The sequence below is a fragment of the Crassostrea angulata genome, chromosome 4, assembly GCF_025612915.1.
Source record: "Crassostrea angulata isolate pt1a10 chromosome 4, ASM2561291v2, whole genome shotgun sequence".
NCBI classification, from domain to species: domain Eukaryota; kingdom Metazoa; phylum Mollusca; class Bivalvia; order Ostreida; family Ostreidae; genus Magallana; species Magallana angulata.
Window position 1 is genome coordinate 16,048,439 of NC_069114.1, and position 26,678 is coordinate 16,075,116.

A 26,678-nucleotide genomic window follows, 5' to 3' on the forward strand; every position below is an offset into this window, starting at 1 on the left:
TCCATACAGCGAGAACTGATACAGGAGGAAAAACATGATGCAGGTAAATTAAGTTATTGGAGTTTAAACAACAAGGCAAAAAGTTTTCCTTTCATATACTTTTTGGTTAAAGAATGGGGGTGGATGGGTCTGGTGGAAGTTGTTTATGGTTGTCTTTTTAGTTCAAACAGTTGCTTGGGTTCTATTACCAGATTACTGAAAATATGATTCGCTCTGTTGGATAAAGTCATCAGATTTTGTGTCAGTTTGTGGGGAGGCCCGGATGAAGGGGTCTTGGGTCACACAAAAGTACATGTATTTGTATTTGTTTGGAGATTGAAGATTGGGGCCAGGAGGTTTCTTAATTTCATTAATGGCAATTGAATTAATTGATCAGATAGATATATGAGTAAATTGATGCATTTTTTTGTTTGTCTTGAGGCTTATAAATGGATTATTTTCTACAACCTTCATTCCCTTTGTTAAAATAATTAATATCATGTAAAAATTCCACTACCCAGTATATGATAGTTATGCTTACCAAAAAAGTGCAGTTAGTGATTATAAAATTTGCTTTGCTTTAATTTCCATGAAGTTGAACAGATAAACTAAAATGATATAATTCTGAAGCGGATAAGAAACATGTGTTGAAAAAATATGAATACATAAATGAAGAAAATATAATCATAATACCTGCCATTTTTAAAAAGCTTTTCTTTTTAAATTAAATCTTTGGAGAATCAGCGTGCTATGCTATTCGGTTCAGTATTATTTTCAGTCTAAGTCTTTAATCTGATTTCCATTTCATTGAACAGTTTTCTTGGTAAGACAATCACATGTTTAAAAGGTAAAGTAAGTATTAATGCCTCTCCATGTTTCTGTCATAATGTCAATGCCATGATATTGGGATGCAAAGTTTGTGTGAAAAGTGAGAAAATGCAATATTGGAACAAATTTGGAGAATATTTTGGAATTGCATCGAGAAGTAAATGAGGTAATATATTACATTCTCCAAGAAAGAGAAATACATGTACATGTACCGATATGGGACATGTTTTAAACCTTTTCACTGATCTATTACAATAAAACAGCACTCTTTACTGTTCTTTTTGAGAATTTGTACTTCATAAATAAAATGTATGTGTATGATAATGATTTAAAAGAATTATAAGAATATACAGATTGATAAATGTATTCCATCTCTCTCCTTAACAGTTTGTTTTTCTAGCAATCAATTATATCAAAATTAAGTCCAGAGAAATAGCTCGAAATGTTATACTCTTCAAATTTAAGTTGATGTAAATGATAAAAGTTAAATACAATAACAGTAGTTTTGATTAGAGCATTTGGGGGGTTTTTATGTAAAAAAAAAAAAAAAAAACAACATTAATTATTGGGTTGAGATAAAAATTCTAAAAATTTATAAATACACATCATTAGATATATATAATATATGTGCTTATTGACCCTCGGTGAAATGATTTGAAAAATTCCTTACCCAGACTTTGCAGTCTTTTATATTGATGTGGCTAAATCATTTTCATGGACAGATCGAGTGATTATTCTAATGATTCCGAGTACACTTTAGTAGATTCGGAAATAATGAATCTTAATCAGTTGAATTTTACATAAATATGGGATATCAAAAGTTCAACCATTCTTGCCGGTCTATATAATTGCATTGTATGTGCAACATCAAAAACAGTTGAACGGTTTAAATGATACATGCATAATAAAAATGAGTATTGATTTAAAATTCTTATTTCAGAATTATTTAAGAATTTTACCCTACATTGTAGAGATAAATATATAGTTATATTTTGCTGCAATCCCTTGAAAATAAGAGTAATGGGATATTGAAGTTACTATGTGTATACCGTTTATTACTTATTGACTACTGCTTATTGACAACAGATGTTTAATGATGACTAAAGTTCTCTTTCTCCCTCTCTTGTCCTTTTGATTTAGTATACTATATCTGTCTCTTGGTCTCTCCCTCTCTCTCTTTTTCTTTTGTGTCTTTTCTCAGACTCTCTGGTAAATTTATTCTGTCTCTTTAAAAGTCTCTCTCTCTCTCTCTCTCTCTCTCTCTCTTACACATATGTAAGCTTGATTTTTACATTTCAGTGTCAGTGCAGACAACAGACATGAGGTTGATATCCAAGGTACATAACTTATCTGGGGTATATACACTGTTCTCTATACACCTTGCAGTGTACAATATAACAATTGTATCGCCATACAGTTATCTGTCAATTTAAACCCAGCCTGACATTTCTTAACAACAATTCATTAAACTTAATGTCGGATTGCTGATTTTTTTTTTCCTTCTTCTTTTTTTGCTTAACTTTGCATTACACCCAGTATAATAACTTCTGTTAGTTCACTGTGTTACGAACTAACCTTACATTACCATGTGACCAACAAATTTGATTGTATGATACACCAGGATATTTTGGCGGCTTGTGTTTTAAAAATTCACTCTAACACAGTGCAGTGTTTTGATTATTCTTTTACGACATGTTTGCTCAAGTCATTAAAGAGTCAGGAAAGATTTCATTCCCTTGTGTGGATTTTAAATCACAGATTTGAAACGACTCAAATGTTCTTGCTTTGAATTGTTATTTGCACAAAGGATGCAGAAATGGACACCTACATTTCAAAGATTAAAACAGGAGACTTTTTATTCGAATTAGGACAAAATCATTTTTTGTTCTTGATGCATGATTAACGTTCAGCCTGGAAACTTAGAAGGTTCAGTGATTGGGATGAAAAATGTTACATGCCGGAGTATTTTATCTCTTATTAAGTGCTAACGAATATAGGAGTTCAACAAAAAATGCACATCTTAATTCAATCAAAACATGTGATTGCTCCAGAGTAGAAATGGATGCAAGAGATTTCTTGTGGGGTTTTTTCTTCACATCTATAAGAAGTGATATGTGTGCTCAAAATTGCAGTTAGAATTAACAAACAGAAATTTCATGGGAATAATGTGAGACAGTGCATGACATGTGATAATCATGGAAAATTCCAATAGCTATTTTAAGACAATTCTACGAGGACCGACCTTGACCCGAAGCATGGACCTGCTGGGTCGCAAAGTCAGTCTCAAGTTCAAGGGCAATTTTACTTCATCTTCCACAGTTTTCAATCAAGTGATCAGAAATTTCTTTCATTTACTTTTGAATCAATTTTTATTAACATTTTGATTGTTTGTTTGTGTGCATGCTTAAATTCTGAAGACTATATAATTTCATTGATTACTTTTTTAAGGGTATTGATTGAACAAGTCTCCGTAAATAGAAGTTATGTTGATTTGACTCTCACTGAATTTTGTGGTCTTTCAAATTGCATGCGTGTCATTTTAATTGTCACTGAGTGTATATTTCTAATATTAACAATTTTTTTTGTAATGTATTGAAGATAATTAATATTTAAATAACAAACATATGAAAAAGTAATCTACATGTATTTCCCTGAGTCAATGATCTGTCTTTTTCCCAATTATACCACATATTGTTGTTAAATATTGATTAAAACCTTGCCTTTTCCATCAAGTAAATTGCACTGGCTTATTCAACATGTAGGTGATATATACACTAGATGACACATAAAAATCCCATCTGATACTCTATACATGCCCCAGCTTTAGCCAGACACTGCGAAAAATCTGTTTAGTTTGATCATTATTCAATGCATAATTAATGTATAACGAGTTCACATACAATTTGGAACTTTCAGCGATCAATGGGGAACTCCAGTAGAAAGTCGATCTCTGGACTGGTCCCCGCCCCGCCCGATGAGCCCCGCCCAGAAGACCCCCCTAAGGGCCCCACCAGCCGCAGCAGTTGCCCCCAGTTTGTGCCCTACTCTGACGACGATGATGACGGTCAGGACGAGGATGAGGAGGAGGAGTTTTTCGACGCCAGCGACAGTCTCCCCCCTTCTACTCAGGTATTGTGCATCTTAAAAATTCAAAGTCAATGTTTTGCAATGCATCTTTGAAATATTCAGGTAGCAAATATGTTGACATTTTTTAGATCTTGGACTGTTGTGTCTAGCTTCAAAAATATAGCCCGCCTCATTTTTGTTTTGGGGAGGTATGGGATATTAATTCATTCAACATCTTAACAAAGCTTTAGGATCAGATAGTACTGCATTGTAGCAGATAAGTTGTCCAGTTTGTTACCTTTATGGTTAAACAATGCAGATTTATATACCGGTAGATTAAAATATTAACAGTAGTTAAATATGATTGTAATTTTGTTTATCTCGGAAAATGCAGTTGAGATTAAAAAAAATGGTCTGAATGCTGAATAACTTTGCACGTAATTTCTTAACCTGAAAACATTCTGTTGTGTTTTGACAGCCTGCTGTGCCAGCTCCAGCCATGATTGATGCTAGCATTGTTGCCAGGCTTGTGAAGGAGGTGGAGGAGCTGCTTAACCATGTGACCAATGAGAACTTTGAGGCTGCAGTGGACACTGCTAGAGTACTACAACAGGCCAATCTAGGTAAACAGTTTCCACCCTAGGCTAATTAAAGCATGAGATCTACAGTATATAGGTACATTTATACCGTCTTCCTTTGGAAGAAGGCTAACATCTTAGTGAGACCTCCAAAGATAAAGAAACACAAGGTTTTTGTAGGTAGCCTCCCCCTCTTTCTATAATACAGTCATGAACAGTGAAAAAAAAGTTATTATCTACTTTCATTTGTTGGAAACAATTGCAGACTCTGAATGAAGGCATACATGTGTAATAATATACATGTAAGTAAATTTTTTAACCATTAGTATTAAACACATGTAAAAGTATTACAATAATCTTCACTGTATATACATATTTTGACATGCCCCTGTATTAATTGTACTGTACTTGAATTAGTATTTTGGTTTGTTGTTTCAGGGAACCTGACAAGAAGACTCTCAGTAGAAGGAGCCTCAGGAAGTCAGTCATCCGGAACTAACATCACAAGGCAATCCCAACCAGCAGACAAACTGCCAAAGATAGGAGAGCACACACTTACCGAACACCGCTATAATCCGACGTACAGCAATCCAACAGCCGAGGTCCGAAAATCTGCCAACTCAGCAAAGGGCTCGGAGCTCAAGAAATCCAACAGTGCCAAGCAGATGTACATTGCAACAATGGGAGATTCCCCGGAAAACTCATCCGGATTTGTGAAATCTGAGGAGAGGCCGTTTCGCTTGCCACCAATCCGAGACGGAGGTTCACAGATTCCTGGTAACTCTGGTATTTTATGTTCGGGTCAGTTGGTCGGGAATGACCTGGATGATGGGGATGGTAGTCTTGCATGGGAGGTGGATGTTTCAGATATGCTTCCTCACGGAAGAAGCGGAAGAAAACCCGGTTTGTTTTATTTTTCTGCATGTTTGCTTTTTTTTGTTTCATTCTTCTAATAAAAGGTTTTTTATACTGCTTTATTATGACTGCTTTTAGTGTCTGGTAATTTGGAGAAAAATTTTCATTCATGATTACAATTGTTTTTGGTACTGCCATTTATATTCCTTATATTGGTCCTGATCAAAAAGCAGAAATTTCTTGATGTATGGACAGGTAAATCCCAAGAATTAATGTCCAGACCTCATGTTGCATTGCTCCTATCATTCTACTATTTGGAACAGATTGGTTTATTTTGCTGAGGTATAAATTGAATATACAGGTTCAGTATGGAATCTACCTTTCAGTTCTCACTAGTCAACTCCAACCCAAGGAAACGGATGAATCCTATGAGAATTTTGTTCCTCCCAAAGTGATGGCCACTTCAGCCGAGATTTCCTCCCGAAAAGTACTGGACCAAAAGCGATGGTAATGTGGGGAAAGAGTTCACCTCCTATCAGTAGGACTAATTAAAGAAAATTTAAAAATTCTTGTTATTAATAAATAGCAACATTATTTCATAGTTTAATAAGAAAAGAAAAGAAAATCTTTTGAAAGAATTTTTTTTTCACAGAGAGTCGGATACAAAAAATTTTCACTTTTGAAATTGAATTCATAAAATAATATTAATTGTTTGAGTTTTGTTTACTAGTATTTCTAAGTTTTCCATTTGATATCTAAATTTTGTAGGGGATTTTTAATGTCTTACATTTGATTTATTTCACCTATCATTTAAAGAATTATGCGAAATTGCAAATTCAAGTGCAAATTCTATGTTTTGAAAATACTTTGATATTTGTCTTTTGACATTGGCAGGAACTGTATCAGTCGACCACAGTACAGCAAGTCGTGCGGATTGACCTCCCTTGTGTCCTGCTGGAACTTTCTCTTCAGTACTTTGGGCAATGGAAAGTAAGTACTGAACATGTACTTATTACACTAGAATCAAGTTACTCTTGAAGTTCAAATATTCCTAAACATATATAGGTTTTCTGTTACTAAAGTGTTTTACTGGTTGTCAAAAATTGAAAGGCTCATTTTGAATTATATATCAAATTATAATATGTTAAATCAATTGTTGTTTTCATGCATATTTATTGTTGTAAGTACATGTAGTAAAAAAATCATTTTTGAAAATTTACCAGTTAAAAAAACTTAATAAACACCGACATATTTAATGAATATTAACATCCTTTCTTCTAAATATCGATCTTCATTCTTTAATTAATATCAGTCTAAATCCTATCACACAAGAAGAGGCTTTGACAATTCTGGGATTTAAGCCTCCATTTGGAGAGATTCGCTTTGGACCATTTACTGGAAATGCCACACTTTTGAGGTAAACAATTTTTATTTTGCTTTTTAAAATAGAAATAATAGAGAATATTTTTTTTTTTTCATTTAAAGCAAAAAGAATACTTATATGGATACATTATTTAATACCAGATAATCCTTACATGTACTCAATTTAAACTTCATGTTATTAAAGGAATTTATATTTATAGCGTGTACAAATTTCTAATTTAATTTGTAAGTAGTGATGAAATAGTACTATAGTTAATAGTTAAGCCCACATAAATTTCTTTAACCTTGAAAAAATACCTCAAAATATTTTCATTCACTGTAAAAGGTACTCATTTCATGTTTATTAATTATCAGTATTTGTCTCAATAATTCTATCTTCAGATTTCTAAAACCACAACATTTATTTATGACTTAAGAGCAGTTATTGTCAAATACACTACCTAAATTAAAAAAAAAAATTTACAGATGGTTCAAAATGCTGAACGACCACTTCAAGGTCAGGGGACGGGCCTACTTCTTGTACAAGACCCAGGGTAAGAACAAGACATACGGGACGTCCCCCGAGGAGGCCCTGGTCAGCCTGAAGCGCGGCCTCCAGGACACCACAACTGCCTTCATCTACCACTGCCAGAACCACTACTTCTGTCCAATGGGGTTCGAGGACACTCCTATCAAGTGCACAGAGGCCTACGCGTAAGGTTTATTACGTATCAATGAATTATTTGCAGGGGTGATAGTTTTTGAGGGGACTAAATTTTGTGGTTTCATCTCAGATACAAAAATTTAGAAATTGCAACATAAAATAGCTAATAAAATATATGCACCTTATTTTGGATCAAAATGCAAATACTTTTCACCCTCATAAAAAAAACTCAGTACTACAGTACCAGGTACTTGATCTGTTTCTTGTAGCCTGGACGATCAGTTCTATGTAATGAGGATGCTTTAAGTTTATTTGTGTAAGAAGGAAAAATAAAAGATACATGTTTTTGCATATTTGTCATGTCATTTGTTTCCATAAGGAAAAGTACGTAATAAATAAATCCTCACTTGCTGAATGGTGAAAAATTACATGTCATTGAATAAGTACTTTCCCATTGACTCACATTTTATTTTACACAGATCTCCTGACATTGCATGAAAATGTGTTTGTCCACAATTCTATGGAAAACTATATTTCCTTCTTTTGTTAATAAAAAAAGATATACATGCATGTTAAACCTGGTACACATGCACATGTATTTAATTTTTGTTATTCAACACTGAATATAAAAACAATTGGATATTTGAAGTATTACTCTCTTATCCCACAGAAATGATTAAGGTCATTAATAGAGGGGTGTGCCCCAAATTCATGACTTTTGTATTTTGTTTAAAACATGCTGTCAAATGAAAGATCAATGATTTTAAGAGGTGTAAACAAATTTGCAATGTAATATACCAGTAATCCAAGCTACATCCCAAGATGATAAGATATATATTACATGTACTAGTATATGATTTTCCGAGAAGTACTGGAATTTACAATGAAAAATTATAAATATGCATAGTTATATATAGAGATGATAAGCTTTAACATTTTCAGAGTTAGATTATTATTTTGATCATAGTTATGCAGTGGGAGATGATATGATCTATGATTTTCAGGGGTGTACTACCTCAGGAGGATCTAAATACTTGGATCCTGATTGGAGACCCGGCCAGTGGTCACCCAGCCATACACTGTAAAAGGTACTCACTCACGTTACTTACAACATCAGTATGTAGATCAGTAACTCGTAGACTCACTGATTCTGTGAGAGGATGTCTGATGACTGATTAGCTGTATCTTTATTTGTCAAGGGCTGTTTTCCTTGTTTTAAAGAGTCATTTTTCCTCATCTCATTGATACTGTAAAATCATCATCGTTCTTGGGGGTCCAATATATATGGGTAACCCCTGCCCATGAATTTAAACCCCCACGCACGTATATACTAACATTTGTTTAATGTTTATTAAAATTATCCCAAAATTATGCTCCCCACGAACAAGGTAAATTTTGGCTACCCACGAACATTGACCTCCACGATTAAAGATGATTTAACAGTAATATTCATTGATTAATGTAAATACATATATGTATAACACTATAAACATAACAAGTACTGAAATTGTTGTTTCCAAACACAGATGGATGGATATAGTAACAGATATTGGGTGTGTCAACCCCGATTTCCTGGACATTCGCAGACTGGAAAAAGGCATGCAGCGGCGGAAAGCCAAGAAAGCAGGCGGAAACTTGCACTGCATCATGGCTTTTTCCAAGTGTAAATTCCAAACCATAAAGACTTATCGTACTCAAATTCCGGTGTTCGGTGGAAAGGCTGGAGGAAAAGATTCTCGTTTTAAAATGACAAATGGAAATGATGAAAGTTTAACTGTTTCCCAGAAGGAAGGAAGTGGTGAGCCGGGTGTTCAGACGGTAGAACCTGTTCAGACATCTGAACAAGAGGTTCAAGGAAATCCTGGGGTTAATTTGGATGGAAGACAGGAGAATGGGAGGCAGGTTGTTGGTAAGGAGGAGGACTTCGAAGATGATGAGGAAGTGGAAGATCTGGACACAGAAAATGAATCTTCAGAAAATAACTCTTAGCGATTCAAGAAATAAAGATGCCATAGGCATCATTATTTCTTGAAAGAGGTGGAATTTTTTGGATAAAGCATGCAGCTAGCCAAGGGCACTTTTGAGAAATATTTCCTTGTTTGTTTCGTCAGTTTTTAAAGGAAATAACAAAAGACTCTCATGGGCAATGTTTTTTTATCTTTTTATATTAATTTATTCATTTAGTGAAAACATTTCAACTATAAATTGAATTCTCCACAGAAGGAGATAGATGGAGAGTGATATTTATTCAATATGCTTCCACTGCTTCTGTGATGGATTATATATTATCAGCTGGGCCATTTCACATTGAAATACATCTAGATGGGCTTTTATCTCAATATTATTTCCTTAAGAAGCAAGAATTACATATAATTTATTTTGTCAGTTTAGATAAGTTTCGATTTTATTTTGGACTCTGTGGAATGGTAAATATTCAGTTTCTCATTCAGGAAATTTTCTCCATTTATCTGGGGAGGAGGAGGGTTGGCTTAAATACATTAATATTTCAAGAGGAATCCTAGGCTACCACCCCGCATGATTTGAGCATGAATGTAGAGTATAAGTAACTAAATTGTCAATTGTCAAATTCCTTTTTATCCAAGCCCCCCTCCCCCCCCCCCTCTTTGGGAATGGTTTTGGTTAGAAAGATGGACTGAAACAGCTGGTGTTACTAGCTTTGGAAAATTCGAGGTGAACTATACATATGTACATTTCTTTTTTAAAAACTCAGATAAAAAAGATATTGTTCCTATAAAAGACACTCACTGTAAACCAAACAATTTTATGCTTGGATGGTGAACCATCATCTTTAAGTTGTTCCCCGATAAAGAACGTTCAAGCAGCATTATAAAAAAAACTTTTAAAGTTTTCACCAATTATTGCAAAAGATTTGTGGCAAAGGTCCTCTATTTTCCAGAGGTGGTTTGTGTGTGTTATCAGTTCTGTTAATGTGATTTTTTTGTTTGTATGAAATTGGATTTATCCTACACTTTACCTTTCCGTTGTTTGATTTTATTCATAAATTATTCAGACATGTTTTACAGTGTTATCGCTTCCAAAGTTTGTTATTTTTAATTAAATATATAACATTTATATGTTGTTTCGTTTTTGTTTTTTTTTGTTTTGTTTTGTTTTTTTTTTTAGAATTTCCTCATGTGAAAATTAAAAATAATAATATTTATTACCTTATAAAGATATACAATTTCAAAGGAAGCAGCTAAGAGGATATGATTATGGTAGAGACATACATATTCTCTTAAAAAAATAAGTAATTGATATTTGACTACTTTTGGTGCATTTTGTTTACATTAAAAAAAAAAATGCAATATTTCTGGTATATTTAATATATATGTTCCCCATAATTTTCATATCATGTCCTTGCTAAAAGGAGGACATTTTGCTTACTTTTCATTACACTCTTGCTAATAGGACACTCTTAAATATTTCATCGCATCTTTGCTGATATAAGGATTCTCCCTTGACATCACACCTGCGGACATATGCGGACTCTTCATCACATCATTGCTGATATTTTCATCACTCCTGTGATGACGCATTAATAATCATGGAATGATCCAAATCACTGTATGCCGAGGTAGTTAAAAGCTGATAATGATGTTATCATCTTATGGGTGTGTCCTTTCTTTGATAATTTTCTTAGCTATGATAGTAAATATTATAGTACTAGTAACTAAAGGAAAAATATTTACCAACATAAAAATCAATGTTTTAATTATATCATTATCACCTCTTTACTAAGCCAGTCTTTCCTGTTTCAGTAGCAGACAATCAATTGACTATTGTATTTGTAGTAATTGGGGCTACTTCATGAACCATATATATCAGCCTGGGTATAGCTAATCATTTTATAGAGCTGAGTTGCAGGGGCTATGGGGGGGGGGGGGGTCTGGGTTTGATTCCCGGTTCAGCCAAACCTTTTCATTAAATTGATATGCCCATTCCTCCTTTCTTAGTAAGTGCAATTCCCATTCCAACTATTTTATCTTTATATATTTATTGGTCCTCCTTAGAGAGGAGCACATAACTCAGTGGTCGTAAGACTTCAGTCAGTAAACTAAAGGCTCATATTGCTTTAAGTGCATGGCTACACCTGTATAGGTATTAACGGAGCATGGAAGGAATGGTCATGTCAGCACTGTGATAGTACAATAAAATTTGTTATAGATCTGCATGTAAGAGATCAAGAAACTTAATAACTGTGCTTCATTAATTTATCAATTGGTCTGCTACATAAAACTTGTAATAAATGCAATAATGGTGATCTCAGTGATTAAGGTGTAAAAAGAAGAAACTTTAACTACATTTCTGAGTTAATTTTATTAAATGAAAAATAGTTTTTTAAAATCATAATCAGCTGAAATACAAATATTTTAGATATTCTTTATTTCGCTTGATGACTATGGTGTATTTACTTCCATTTTCAATTAACTGCTTTACACTCATTGTAAAGAAAGACATCATAGACATGAAGTAAAAAACATTGATTATGGCACATCCCTCTTTCCTCCAAATAAAATCTCATTATCTTATAAATGAAGAAAAATCTCAAACTACCCAAGCTGCAGGTCTGTAGCTTCCTGAGTCTGAAAAAATTGTATGGATGTCCTTGGATGGGTGGCACTGTAGCTCCCAGGTCGTCCATCCGAATTTCCGCAGAGCCAGACTAGGACCTACAGACCTGCAGCTATAACTATCCCTCAACATATAGATTCCAGTGTTAGCAAAAAAAAAACAACCTAAAACATGCATATCCCTTTCTCTAACAACAGTACAATGAGTTTCAAAACTAAAAATTTTTTAATTCTTTATGAAAAAATCTGTTCCTCCCCTTTACAAATTACAACCCCCCCCCCCCCTCCAAACACAATAATCTTTAAGTCATCTGATGGAATTTTAGATCAATCCTGACAGCTGCAATTTAGTTACGAAAAAAGAAAAACAAAACTGATAAAATGCAAGCAAAAAATAAGTAGGCCAATAGTGAACTGTCCTCAGCTGTGATAAGCTCGACACAGTCCAATTCTTTATTACTGATGGAAGTGACCTCTTGCAAGCAGATGATATAAGCTGTACCAGCCGTGAGATTATGAAGGACATAAGAAGAAGTGGTGGATCTAAAAGAGCGTATTGTCTCTTTGTTCCTATGGCCGAACTGATGGTATTTTAGTTGATATGTTGATTCAATTAGAGAAATCACTTGAATGTTTTTCCATTGCAATTTTACAGAGTTTTCTGCAATATTCACTGCTTCTAATTTTAAGTTATCTTCACTTTCATGTTCAGAATTTTCGAATATAGTATCCTCCTCCTCGTGAATGTTGTCATAATCACAGACGAATAAATCGGTACTCAGCATGTTCCAAGGTTCGTTAAACAGGTTATAAGGACTGTGACAAATTGGAATGAACTTTTCCTCTGGAATATCAAAGTAATGCAATTGATATTCCCTCATTTCAATGAATTCTTTCAACCATCGAATTTTGCAGTCACAATGAAATGGATTTCCTCCCAACAAGAGAATCTCATGGGGGTATACATCCTTCTTTTTATCCTCTTTCACACATGAAATTTCATTAAAAGACAAATCTAATACTTCAAAAACAGGTAAATGAAGTGGGAAAGTTACAAGTTTATTGTGTGATAAAAATAGGTATGCCAAATTTGGGAGATTTTCAAAGATGCCCCCAGGAATTTTTCTTAACATGTTCTTTGATAAATCTAACTTTTGTAGCTGTGTACTGGAGTCAAATAACCCTTCTTTTATTGCAGATAATTTGTTATTGGACAAGTTTAAATCGTTTAAATCTGGCATAGTTTTCAAAATACATTTATCAATATGTTCAATGTGGTTGTATGATAAATCTAGATTTATTAGTCTGTGTAAGAGAGAATCTGCATCAGCTTCACAGCTCATGTTATTAAGTAAATTATGATCAAAATGAATTTTCGTAACTTGAGATGCTTGAGCTAAATAAAGATGTGGCCATGTATGTATTAAATTGTTACTGAGATATAAAACCCCAAGTCCTGGGGGTAAGGAACTTTTAAAATCATTTAATTCATTGTGTGATAAGTTCAATTCTCTTAATTGACCAAATCGTAGGAAAGAGGGCTCTTTAACATTGCCAAGTTCGTTATGACTAATATCAAGAATCTGCACGGAATCTGTAACACTTGGTTCTATATTTATCATTGCTTTGGTGTCCAATGAATTGCCACTGAAATTCCAGATCTGATAGTTGTCATGGATATTGAAGAGCTCCTTCAGCCTTCTGAAACTACAGTCCAGAGTTTTGCTGAAACATTTACAGTCTTCGGGGCACGCTCGAACGATGCCGACAATGATCGCTAGCAACTGCAACTGCCGCATTAGCATATTGATTCCACCATAGCACGTGTTGGTAGTAAACAAAACCACGTGGATGCTATATTTAGACATAACATCCGGGGGTTTCTTTTTCTTCGCTTCATTGAAAAAACTCTCAATAATCTGCCAAAAAAATTCAGTCATTGCAGCTAAGCAAAATAGTCACATCAGCTTAAAAGTGTCGATATATATCTCGGCGTAGTGCCAAGAAATATTTTCATTCACAAAATAGAACGAGATCACTCTGTTTGCTAACGTTACATTCCTCATAAACACGAAAAACTACATTACTGTTTTAAAATATATGTATAAATCAATGAAAAAATAAATATGAAGTACCTAGAAGTTGAAAAATGTGAAAACTCTAATTACTAGAGGTCTCCGTCTAATCCAATGCGTAATGGCGAGGAGATCACGTGACAGGTTTTTCGTGGCGTGCAAACTACTCTGTAAGGCAGCACTTTATAGTGCGCCGCGGTAGAGAGTGGATGGGCCATGTCGAGCTCTGAATGACAGTTGCTCTATTTGCTTATCTTAAACATTTCAGGTCCGTCAGATGAATACCAATCATGACAATCATTTTATTTCTCGTTGATACAAGTGCTTCTATGAACCAGCGTACATATTTGGGAACTTCTTTGATTGATATCGCCAAAGCTTCGGTCGAGACGTTTATGAAGGTAAAAACACTCGAATTCAGAGAAATCCGTTAGTCGACAGAGGTCGGAAATTTTGATTAGTAAGTGTGTTTAATTTTATTATGTTTAGATAAGATCAAGGGATCCAAATTGCAGATGGGATAGATACATGCTCCTGACATTCGAAGACCCGCCTGCAAATATCAAGGTAAAATTACGTTTATTTGACCAAGACGCGTGAAATTGCTCCATATTTAACAATTTCCACGATGATTCAGATGCGAATAACCTTCCACTAGAGGTATCATCGATAAACGCATCGCGCTTTCAACAATAAAATGTAGAGAACAACGGACCTACATCTGACTGTATCTCCGCCATTTGCTTCTGGCAGGGAAGAAAGTTGCATTGTGGGAGTTTGTCATTGATTTGGAGATCATTTGCATAATGTATGAGGGGTACCAAAGGGTGAAAAATAAACAAAGAACGGTTAACATCCATACAGCACAGTTTACAAATACACAATGCTACCACCAAATAAAAACATTCAATATCCCTACCAACAATTAATAGAAAAAGAATAAATAACAATTGCAGATCAAGCTAAGATCCAGCTTAAATTATAGTGGTGGATCTTGAAAATTTTCAGGGGCAAACCTGAATGGTCTGTTGCTATTTTGAAATCAACCCAGTGAATAAATACAATTTGTAAAACTGTTGGATATAAGCTAGTGATAAAGGCGAGATACATATTTCTGCAGCTTTCTTTATAACATAAACATTGTTCATTGCTTGCTACCTGGCCGTCACGGTTCATTGACGTCCTTAAACAGGTGTCTGTACGATATAAATAGAATACATAGAGTGGGAGGAAGGGGGGGATAGGGAGGGGGTAAATAATTTCAACACAATTATGGTCCTTATTTTGTGACTAAAACATATATCATTCACAGGCACCTGACGTCATATATTTTTCTCATAATAAAAATAATACACCGCTTACCTAATAATACACAAGGTACCCATCCCCGCCATCTTGGATTTTTTTAAAACTGTCACATCGCCGTGAATTTTCGCTTATAACTCAGCGGTAACATTTTTCTGCGATCATCTCCGCCGTCCGATCGGTCACTCGATTTATTAGCTTACTGCTGATTCAACCAAAACGGCCCATAACATCGTTTATTAATAAAAATATCTCCTCATTCTGCATCTACTGCTGCTGATTTGCGACAAAAGGCTAAAGGGTGGACGGAAGTTGACATCTTTGCGTCATCTTTTGGGATATCCCTTTTCTGATTGGTGCATTTTTTGCAGTATTTTATTAGGGAAAAAATGCACCAATCAGAAAAGGGATATCCCAAAAGATGACGCAAAGATGTCAACTTCCGTCCACCCTTTAGCCTTTTGTCGCAAATCAGCAGCAGTAGATGCAGAATGAGGAGATATTTTTATTAATAAACGATGTTATGGGCCGTTTTGGTTGAATCAGCAGTAAGCTAATAAATCGAGTGACCGATCGGACGGCGGAGATGATCGCAGAAAAATGTTACCGCTGAGTTATAAGCGAAAATTCACGGCGATGTGACAGTTTTAAAAAAATCCAAGATGGCGGGGATGGGTACCTTGTGTATTATTAGGTAAGCGGTGTATTATTTTTATTATGAGAAAAATATATGACGTCAGGTGCCTGTGATATCATTGTATCTGTACTACATTCTGCATGCATGGGCTTTTGCATGTTCAGCTAAAATTGTAGCAGTATTGATTTTTCACAATACACAAGTAATATCAGCTGTTCTTAGGCCTGCAGACATTGATAGGTATGCTTTTTCCAAGATGCTTAAGTCAGCACTAAAAATATAGATTTAAATGACAAAGCTATTTATATACGTCTCTGGATGATTTAATGTTCTTAAATACTTTGCAATGTTGAAAGACACCTTGGCAACCCTTACCCTACCCTGCCCTGCCCCACCCTACCCTCACAAAATTGTGGCAAATTTACTCAAATATGGAAAATCCTCATTCTTATGCCCCCCTTTAAAGAAGGGAGGGCATATTGCTTTGCTGCTGTTTGTCGTTCGGTCAGTTGGTTTACCAACAGTTTCCGTTCCTTTTCTTCCGAGAGGATGAACATATTGAAATTAAATTTGGTATATAGGTCAATCATGATAATATCTAGGTCAAGTTTTAACAATGGTTCTGATCGAGCAATTTACAACACCTTGGACATAGAAAAATTCCAATTATTTTTTAGTTTCCTTTCATTTTCTTTGCAGAGGATGCACATATTGAAATGATATTTGGTATACAGGTTTATCAATATAATATATATGCCAAAATTAATTTTTGGTACTATCGAGCAATTTTATAGAGAGTTTATATGCCCCATGGACCTAGAAAAATTCCATTTTTTTGCAGTTTCTGTTCATTTTCTTTGCAAATGTTTCAAGTATTTTCAGTTTCCATTCAGTTTCTTAATGGATGTTCAAAAGGAGGGGGCATACATGTTTTACAATCATCTCTTGTTTAAAAAATATTTAACTCTTTGAAACTGAGACAGAGAGAGCACAAACACTGACTGTCTATTGATGTTCCAGCATTTACTGATGTAAAACTTGACTCTAAATTTTTGCATTGCAAGTGGGAAGTTAATGAAATATTAATTTTGATTACAATTATACAACATCTTTCCCCAGATATCAAGAATAACAGACAATAGAGGCACAGCTTGGGGAAGACCATTTTATAAGCTAGTTCACATTTCAATTATTTTTTAATGATTGACACTTTAAAATATTTTGATAAAGTAACGGTGACTTGCTCCTATGAAGCAATATGCTTCGGCATTCAAAGTCATTTATTAAGTGAACAATAATAACAAATTTGAATTTAGAATTCTCTGACTTAAAAGTTTATATTTTGTGACGAGGGGGATTGAAAACCCAGGAGAGATTGCAAATGTTCATAAGACTTTCCCTCTGATCATGCTGAGCAGCGTGATTCAATCAATTAGTCCGACTTGATCGTATCTATGTGAAAATTAATATCCTACTGCATGTGATCTGTAAATGTGCTAAGCAGGGGAAAAAAATCAATTCTCTTGAATACTTTGGTTTTGAAATGCACTTATTACCATTGCCTGTGTTAGACGCTGGAATTATATCAGTGGCTACATAATCTGACTTTCAGGCTGGATGGAAAGAGAGTCATGCCACTTTTGTGAACGAGCTGAAGAACTTGCAGACCCAGGGTCTGACCCTGATGGGCCCCGCCCTGAAGCATGCCTTTGATCTTCTGAACATTAATAGGATGCAAACTGGAATTGACACTTATGGCCAGGTTAGTATTGATGACAGGTGAAACAATTCTCAGGTGTATAAATTTCAGGTAACATGAAGTCTTCTACATTGAGCTGAATTTCTGATTTGTGTACATAAAAAATTTCAGTCACTTTAAACTGTGTGACCTTTCCTCGGAATGAAGTATCGACAGACCAATAAATAGTAATACTTGATTGTTGATGCTGTTTGGGTGCTAATTTTACTGTGAATAAATTGTTGATTGAACTTTATAAAATATATAAAAAGTTTTAGTCTCTGTGTGACATTTCCTTAGCATCAACTATTGACCAGTGGGTACTACTATAAACAAAGACTGGTTTATTGAAGTTGGATACTGCTCTTACTGTAAATCAGGTGTTGATTAAACTTTATAAAGGTTTGCTTTGATTGATTTCAGGGTCGCTGTCCATTTTACCTTGAACCGGCGGTCATCATAGTTATCACTGATGGGGGAAAACTGACCACCATGAATGGAGTCCAGCCCGAGGTAAGGAGACATTTTTGGCAGAAGGTGGGAGGAAAGAGTAGAAGATCAATATGATCATTGACTGAGAATTGTCTTCAAATGGTCATTTGTATTGCTGAGAAAAATGTTTCTTTTATACCTTTTTACTGAATTAGAAATGGCTTGACAAAGTTAACCCACTGGTTTAAAATGAGTTTTTCAAATTAGTTTTTCAACAAAATAAATTTTTTGCTGTGGAAAGCATCTTGGCAAGAGGAATTAAGAGCAATTAGTGTTTTCTGCTTTATGTTTTGACAAGTAAAAATATTATGACATGCTTTTCAGATCAACTTGCCCATGAATTCTGTGGTTCCGGGGTCAGAGTTGACCAAGGAACCATTTAGATGGGATCAGAGGATATTTGGACTAGTGCTAAGATTGCCCGGCAATGTTCCTGTCGACATGACAACCAGTACTTACATTCCGTCAGCCGAGAGCCATCCATTGGATGCCATGTGTGATGTCACCGGAGGTAAGACTGAAAATGAAATATTTGATTTTTTTACCTTACAACAATTTGTTTAAAATAGCAAAATGAGAGACTGATGAAAATATTATTATTTTAGGTCGGTCTTATGCTGTTCATACTCAGAAGATGCTTAATGGAGCACTGGAAAGTTTAGTGCAGAAAGTTCAGGGAGGGGTGGTGATCAATTTTGAGAAGATTGGACCAGACCCACCTACCATAGAAGTCAAAGTCGAGAATGGTTTAGACAGCAATGGAAATAGCAAAGGTATTTTGTTTTAAAAAATAAATATTTCAAGCATTCAAAGTCTGGTTAGTATGTGAAACTTCTCCTGTCTTAAATTTTCCACTGAAATAGGTTGTAGAATCTATATCAGATTAAGCTGTAATATTTATGGCTTATGTAAATACTAAGACCTGAATTATTTTGCCACTATTGACCTAATTAGTTGACTTTTGAAAAAAAAACCCACAAATTATCACAAATAAGTTCCCTTTATTGCTCCCCAGAGAATCAAGATATAAACATGCCCCCAACAATCAAACTGGAGATGGAGGAGGAGAGGAAGGCCAACTCTCCGATGACCGGTCTGTCCATTCCTAACAACAGCTGGCACAACTGTCGCAAGCTGATCTACGTCCCTCGCTCGGCTCAGAAAGGCTACTCAGTCGGTCACTGGCCCATTCCAGAGGCATTCTGGCCAGACACGACCAATTCCACATTGGTGAGTCATTTTTGAGTCTTCTCATGCAAAGGTTTGATATCGTTTTAGACTCCAAATCCCTGTTTTGAAGAATGTTTTGTACCATTTTGAAAAAAATGTTGAAATGTTGTGAAAAATTGTAAAAAAGAAAGCCTTGATACTAAGTCTTGGAAATATTTTTCTGTCAATAAATTATTTAATAAAAACTAGTGCTAAAATGGAATTTTGTTTTGAAATAGATTTCAGCCCTTGAAAGTTTTTTGAAACTTAAATACATGTACAAATGTATTATATGAATTTTTATGAAATTTTTTTTGTATAGCCACCTCGTTCAGCACACCCTGTGGTGAAGTTTTACTGTACCCCCTGTGAGCCCATGGTCATCGGGAACCTCCCCTTCGATAAGTATGAACTGGAGCCCTCACCCCTCACTCAGTACATCCTGGAGAGGCGACAGCCCAACTCCTGTTGGCAGGTTTTCATCAATGGCAGTGCTAAATATAGTGATGTGGGACACCCGTTCGGTTACCTGAAGGCCAGCAGTACCCTGAGCTGTGTGAACCTTTTCCTAATGCCGTACAACTACCCCGTCCTGCTTCCACTGCTGGGTAAGTGTGGGTGTGATGGACAGATGGTTTTGAGATGGACAGATGGTATGTGAAAGATTTATAGAGGTTATAGATGGTAAACAGAAGTGGAGAGAGACCGAGAGTAAGTAAAGGTAGCCGTGTCATTTTCCTGTGTAACAATTTGTGCACATGTGAATGCAAATGATTCCAGCGAGTAGACTTTGGTTGACTATCTCATTCCATATTCTTGTTCATAATTTATTTTTACTTAGATAATTTTTATTTTATAGGAATTCTGTAGTATTAAATGATCCTTTTTAGGAAATAAAAAGAAATAGTAAAACTTGAAAAATAATTCATCTTTTTAAGTTTGGAAGGCTTATTAAGCAGTCAAAAACTGTGAAGTTTAATTATTGGCTGTATTTCGCAAAGTTTCACGGATAAAAACATGAACCCACAGACTGGAATGAAATAGTATGACCACAATAAAACAGCTTGAAGACTAATCAATGACAGATTTTGTCTTCTCAATTCAGCCTGTCAAGGCAGCTTTCCCCTCTGTCCAATGGAATTCCAGCTGGTTGCCATGGCACCCTTAAGCCATCTTCTGATTGGACAGTGGATGGCAACAGCCACCGCATCCTCCTCCTCATTCCACACACAAGTGAGGCATTTTCCCTCAGAAAAAAAACATGTGAACTGTTAAATCTTTCAATTGGATTGCAATAAACAGTGCACTTTTTTAAACAGAAAATAAGAAACAGAGACCAAAAGTACCACCATATAATGGTTTTGTAATGCCGTAGATATTTGTGCTTTTGGAATAGTGAAATATGATTCAGAAGTCGATCTGTATAACAAAAGATATCATGGGTAATGACTAAATGGGCTTTTTATTTCAGTTTCGGCCCAAAGAATTAAACTAAATTAAGAATTACCATTAACTGTAAAATAATTTGAGTAATTTTCCTTTTTTTGGTAATTTTTGTAATAAAAAAACAAAACAAAAAACCTTGTATTTGTGTTTAAGTAATATATATGTATAGAATTTATGATTTAGTTTTCAGATTTCTACCCAACCACAAGAGATGGAATATTTACAGACAGCTATAGATACCCAAGTTTTGTTTTCTCACTATATGTATTGCTTTGAACAAGCAAAAACTGGACATTTTTTGTTTCCTTTTCAGACGAACTGTTCAAAGTCCACAAGCTGAAGCCGACACAGAAATGGCGGAGTCAGTTTGATACATATCTGAAAACCATGCCTTCGTATTATGCTGGGGTAGGTATTCTGGGACTGATAAGGAAATCGTCAAATGTTTATACATAAAAATGTTGCATGTTATGTGTATAGGTTCGCACTAAGTGATTAACTAGGAGAAGTGGAGACAGCTTGAAGACTAATCAATGACAGATTTTGTCTTCTCATTTCAGCCTTTGTTCATGTAATAAATGTAATTTCATGTATATCATATACAAGTATGTTTATGAGCCTTTCAATTGATCATGTCTTGTGAAAGGAAGTAAAAAAGCCTTTGGAGTGGTGTGCTCCATTTGTCATAGATAAATCTGTGGCTGATATCCCAAATCACTGTACTAGTTTTTTTGACGATATTTTAGAGATATTCCTTTGGAAAGGCATTTATTGTTCCACTCATTATAAATCTGTAACCAATTTCTTTATCATTCTTCATGTTTTGACTCCTTTAAAATACATTCTTTTGGAAAGACATTGGCAAATAGATGTTCCCTCTTGATTTGCTATAAGATTCTAGTGTTGTTGATTGTGTTGTTTGCAGCCATTGAAGCGAGCCCTGGCACGGATGGGTGCCCCCAATCTAGTCCCCGATAACATGGACAACAGTCTCAGTTACAGTGTGATCACATACCTCAAGAAGCTCAAAAATCAGGTCAGGTCAATAGGTCACAACCACAAAAACTAGGTCAAGGGAAATAAAAAAGTTAACATGACAACAATTATTCTTCTTCTTTCAATAGAAAACATAATATAAGAAATACAGTTTTTCTGAATTCTATATGACATTGTAAAGTATTTTGAAGGAATAATGAAAGGTTTTTGGATGTGCTAACATTTTGCCTTTATCATGTGGTTTATGTTTTGTTTTTTACACAGGCTAAGATAGAAATGGATCGATTGATCGCATCAGTTGGTCAGAAGGTCACCCTTCACGAAGGCATTAAAGTTGATTCCAGGTAAACAGGGCGATTTGTTTTCATTTAAGTCACAAAAATTTGTGATGTGTTTTGAGAGATGTCGAAATAATATTTCCTTTCATTCAAATCACAAGTATTTATGATATATTCTGAGAAATGAGCAAAGAATATTCAATTCCCTTTTCAAACATGATTATTTTACATTCAGAGTTATAAACATTATTGACCTCTTTCAATTGTGCAGTCTTCATCAAAATTTATTTATTTATAAGAATGTTGCTATTTTATGTCTTAGAACCAAAACGTCCATTCTACAACGGCGGGATTTCAACCAGCTGTTACAAAATGCTGGGGGAAACCTACAGAGTCTGAAGCAGGAACTGACGGACTTCAACACATTCACTGTGGCGATAGCAGACAAAGACATCAAGCCTCAATACTACAGGTCAGCTATAAGGTCACCCTATTTGCCTTCTGTTGATCGACCCACAAAAATAGTGATAAATCGAAACATAAGGCCACCCTATTTGAACCCACGAAAATACAGTCAAACTTCGTTATCTCGAACTAGATAGGACTGTTTAAAATCTTCCAGATATCCGAGTGTTTGAGATATAGAGGGTAAAATACTTTAATAATGAGTGGTTGGGACTTACAAATCACTTCGACATATCCATTGTTTTTGAGATATCAGTGTTAGAAGTATCGGAAGTTCAACTTAATAATAAATCAAGATATTTTTATTCTACTCTGTCCCAAGATGTTATCCCATCACTAGTATGAAAAAATTCAAGGAATTTCTCCATTGAAGTGCCCTGTCTAAAGCATGAATGTATTGTAAATGTACGTGAATTATAAAAAAAATTGGGGGGGGGAATTCATGGGACAAGGAGAAGAAAAGTGATTAATAGCTTTGAATTCTTGTTGCTATTGGCTTCAGATATGTGACAATGTCTTAGTTTTGACAAATGTTGACTAATTTTGTTGCAGAAATCCATATGATATACCTCGTAAAAACCTCATCGATCAAATAGCCCGAATGAGATCAAATTTTCTACAAAAGTCTTTCCATAGAACAAAGCTTGTGGATGATGGCAAGTACCAAGTCTTTGATATTAACTGAATTTTGATTGGCTAATGCTGTTTGTATAGTACTATGGATTATCATAGGGAACAGAATAATTGGTTACTGTATATTGTTAAAAGGTTACATTGAACTTTATCTCGGAATTTAAGTTTATTCTTTATATTTACGGTAAATAGTAATTCTTTTTTATAGGAATAATTCATCTACGAGATCAAATTTCGATATGTCTATAAATTTTTGACATTTTATGAAACTTTGATGTATGATGGATGTATAATTATGCAAAGAAAGAAAAAAAGCAGTTTGTTTAAGTTCACCAAGAGCATGTATACAAGTATTTAATGATGAGATTGTATTCTACACAGATCAAGTTCACAGCGTTCCTGTCCAGCAAATGGGCAACTACCAGGATTACCTGAAGAAGCAGCCTGCCCCCCTCCGAGAGCTAGAGACCTCCCCCGCCAGACTCCACACCTTTGGAAATCCATTCAAAGTCAAGGTAAGGTCAAAGAAAAGCAGAGTATTTCTTGTGCTATAACTGATCATAAGAATGGAAAGAATAAAAAAGTTGGTGTAAGAATGTTTGTACAAGAATTTATTCAGAAATGGTGATCAAATTGTTTAAACTTTCGGCAGATGAACATGGTAGATGAAGCAGACGACCCAACCATAGATAAACCCTCCAAACGTCGCAGTGTGGAGAGCCCCTCCCCAGGTCCCAAGAGGAGGAAAGTTGGTCAGTATTCATTCTCTCTCTCTCTCTCTCTCTCTCTCTCTCTCTCTCTCTCTCTCTCTCTCTCTCTCTCTTATTAAGAGTTATTGCTCTCAGAGTTATCTCTCTTGGTCAATATTTATTCATAAATAATGCTTTAATTTACTTCAACCATTTCAACTCCTTTTAAAAAATGCCTGGGTAATAATATATGCTAAATTGCATGAAAAAGAAATGCTTGGGAGTAATTTTAATCTGCTTTGTTCTTTGTAGGACCCCTCCCCAAGGACTATGTCTTTTGTAGATCCCCCACCCCCACCCCACCGGCCTCACCAGTTCCTGATCACATCATGGAGGGAGACTTCAGTCCTCAGCCAGACTATAAAGGTAAAGGCTTTTTCGGCACATGTGTGATTTTTAAGGGGTTCTATTTCACAATGGACCATTTGATTTCAATTACTAGTAACTGTGTAACTAATATTTTCAATGAGTGTAAATCTGTGGGTTTTTTATTCCCCAAAAAGGTCATTTTTGTCATAAATTATTTATTTTTTTTAGGGGGAGGGGTCATTTTTGAATTGATGACTTTAAAAAACAAAAAGGGTGAAATCTCCAATTTTTTAATGTTGACTTTGGCAAAAAATAGAAATCTGTAAAAAATTCCAGTTATACTTTAGTTACTGCAAATGATGCTGATGAAAAGGTGTGGAACAACAGTAAGTGGGAAACAATTGTATCATTTGTGCATGTTTCAGAAGATGACTTTGAGGAGAACAATGTTCCAGAACAAGAGGATGAAGATCAGCCATTAATAATAGCTGAACCGGAACAAGAACACTCCAAGAAAAACCACATCAAAGAAAATAACGTGTCGCCAGGCGATGCGGAGAACCAGATGTTGTACAACTCGTTGAATTCACGGCAGAGAAGCATCAACAACAGCAAAAAGGACTCGCTCATCTGGACACACAACACACGTTTAAAACACTCGGTGTTCAAGGAGCTCAAGAAGCCAGGACGAAGTAAGTGGAACGGTACGAGACCTCCGTAAACTACGATATATACAGTTGAACTTAGATATCTTGAACACAATGGAAATGTAAAAGTGATTTTTAAGGTCCAACCACGTATTATTTAAGTATTTCACCCTCAATATCTCGAAATACTGGGATATCTCAAAAATTTTAAACAGTCCCATCTAGTTCATGATAATGAAGTTTGACTGTAAATGAAAAATACTTGCATGTAGGAGTTCTTATAACTAACAGGTTTTATAAGCTGTAAGTTGGTTTTTGTTGGAAAATTTTTAAAAAATATGTTAACATGTAGTATAGTTTTATGTTGTACAACTTGAGTTTTAGATTTTATTTTATTGAAAGTTATAAGGTTCAATTCAAAACTAGCTTACTTTAAAACTGCTTGCTATGACAACGAAATATGATCACTCAAAACTTTGACAATTTGTTTATTGGTGATCCAGTTTTTTGTTATCATAAATTGTGGAGAAAAAATGATATAGAAGATTCAGAGTTCAAAAATTGGTACTGGTATGCTGGAAGATGAAAATGTATACGCTAATTAAAAATAATTTTACTTCAATATTTTTTTTTTTGGCAGATTACGATAACTTGTTTCACCACTTGAATTCAGTGCAAGGGAACGTGGAACTAAAGTGTGCGTTTGTGAGAGACGTGATTCGTGAGGCGGGACGATTCAAGAAAAAGGTGCTAATCCAAATGTTGGAACAGTTTCAAACCTCGTTAATGCAAGTGGAGGGGAGAAAACGGAACAGCCTCCCCATGGAAACCAGATGATATTGAATAAACTGTTCAAGAGATGATTAAAAAGCAAAATAATGAATTATGGCAGATATTGTATCCCTCATTGAGAATCGAGAGATATATTTTTAATCTTTTGTCAAATCGAATTATATTAAATGGATATGTGGCACCGAGAGAAAATATAAACTTACCGGCATTATTTCCATGTTAATCAAATCAAGGAGGCAATACAATTCTCTAGCCATGTCTTTGTGTTCAGATAATTTGTGTCAAATATGGGTTTTGACAAGCTGGATCTGTGATATATTGTGTGTATCGTATGTGTGTATCATGTTGATACATATTGCATCATGTAATTCAAGACTTTCAAAAAATCATGGGATAAAAAAAGTTTTTAGGATTGTTCTCTCTTATTAATCAATAAAAATTACACAACTCCTTATTTTTTATTCTTTTATATTAAAAGAAAATATATTTGAAGAACATGCTTATTAAATTCAGCTCTCTTTAGCCAAAGCTTGAAAGACAGCTCCATATTTATTAAATAACAGAATATTCTACTTGGTATATCATTTCCTTTGAACTTGAATTTACAAATGGAATAATGGATTATACACAAAAACTTTTTCATTAATTTTCTCCCAAACCTAAAACTGCATAAATAAACAACTTGGATTAGTTTCCGAAGTCTGGTGCAAAAATATTTATTGGTGAAAACTCGAGAGAAATGCTTTCATTATAATTTGAATTTTCCATCAATGAAAATATGAGATGTACAAGTCTTGATTTGTTGTTCAGATGCATTTGACATACTGGTACATGTGCTAAAACCATCATATTTTTTCTACAGTTTATATGCAATTTTTATTAAAAAATGTTTTTATTGTTTCTTTTTAATTTTTTGACAAACAATAAAATGTTTGAAAAACTTACTATACTTGTGTTATGACTGAATCTGTTTGTATTTACCT

At 34.7% G+C, this 26,678-nt stretch overlaps 3 protein-coding genes across 5 annotated transcripts; 2 read left to right on the forward strand and 1 right to left on the reverse strand.

Annotated features, from left to right (window-relative positions):
• The first annotated feature begins 2,263 nt into the window (after positions 1-2,263).
• Positions 2,264-10,425, forward strand: LOC128180307 (uncharacterized). Its single transcript, XM_052848284.1, has 10 exons — positions 2,264-3,083; positions 3,724-3,936; positions 4,352-4,496; positions 4,890-5,354; positions 5,693-5,813; positions 6,201-6,296; positions 6,619-6,723; positions 7,155-7,382; positions 8,337-8,420; positions 8,859-10,425. The coding sequence occupies exons 1-10, from the start codon at positions 3,003-3,005 to the stop codon at positions 9,319-9,321; spliced, it is 2,001 nt and encodes a 666-aa protein (XP_052704244.1). The 5' UTR covers positions 2,264-3,002; the 3' UTR covers positions 9,322-10,425.
• A 1,226-nt stretch (positions 10,426-11,651) lies between these two features.
• LOC128180383 (leucine-rich repeat transmembrane protein FLRT3-like) lies at positions 11,652-14,181 on the reverse strand. The gene is made up of 2 exons (XM_052848467.1): positions 14,060-14,181; positions 11,652-13,843 (listed from the first exon to the last, which is right to left on the reverse strand). Exon 2 carries the CDS (start codon positions 13,790-13,792, stop codon positions 12,272-12,274), a length of 1,521 nt encoding a protein of 506 aa, XP_052704427.1. The 5' UTR covers positions 13,793-13,843; positions 14,060-14,181; the 3' UTR covers positions 11,652-12,271.
• Positions 14,182-14,261: 80 nt separating this feature from the next.
• On the forward strand, positions 14,262-26,642 carry LOC128180382 (integrator complex subunit 6-like). Of its 3 annotated transcripts, none has more exons than XM_052848464.1 (18): positions 14,262-14,400; positions 14,489-14,566; positions 17,554-17,703; positions 18,103-18,192; positions 18,496-18,682; positions 18,777-18,944; positions 19,187-19,401; positions 19,703-19,988; positions 21,140-21,234; positions 21,752-21,862; positions 22,087-22,166; positions 22,423-22,572; positions 23,118-23,221; positions 23,580-23,713; positions 23,851-23,950; positions 24,200-24,313; positions 24,682-24,960; positions 25,544-26,642. In XM_052848464.1, exons 1-18 carry the CDS (start codon positions 14,290-14,292, stop codon positions 25,738-25,740), a joined length of 2,649 nt encoding a protein of 882 aa, XP_052704424.1. In that variant the 5' UTR covers positions 14,262-14,289; the 3' UTR covers positions 25,741-26,642. The 3 variants fall into 3 exon arrangements, with proteins under 3 accessions (XP_052704424.1, XP_052704426.1, XP_052704425.1); XM_052848466.1 differs by having other exon boundaries at positions 24,682-24,948; XM_052848465.1 differs by having other exon boundaries at positions 24,685-24,960.
• Positions 26,643-26,678: the final 36 nt, after the last annotated feature.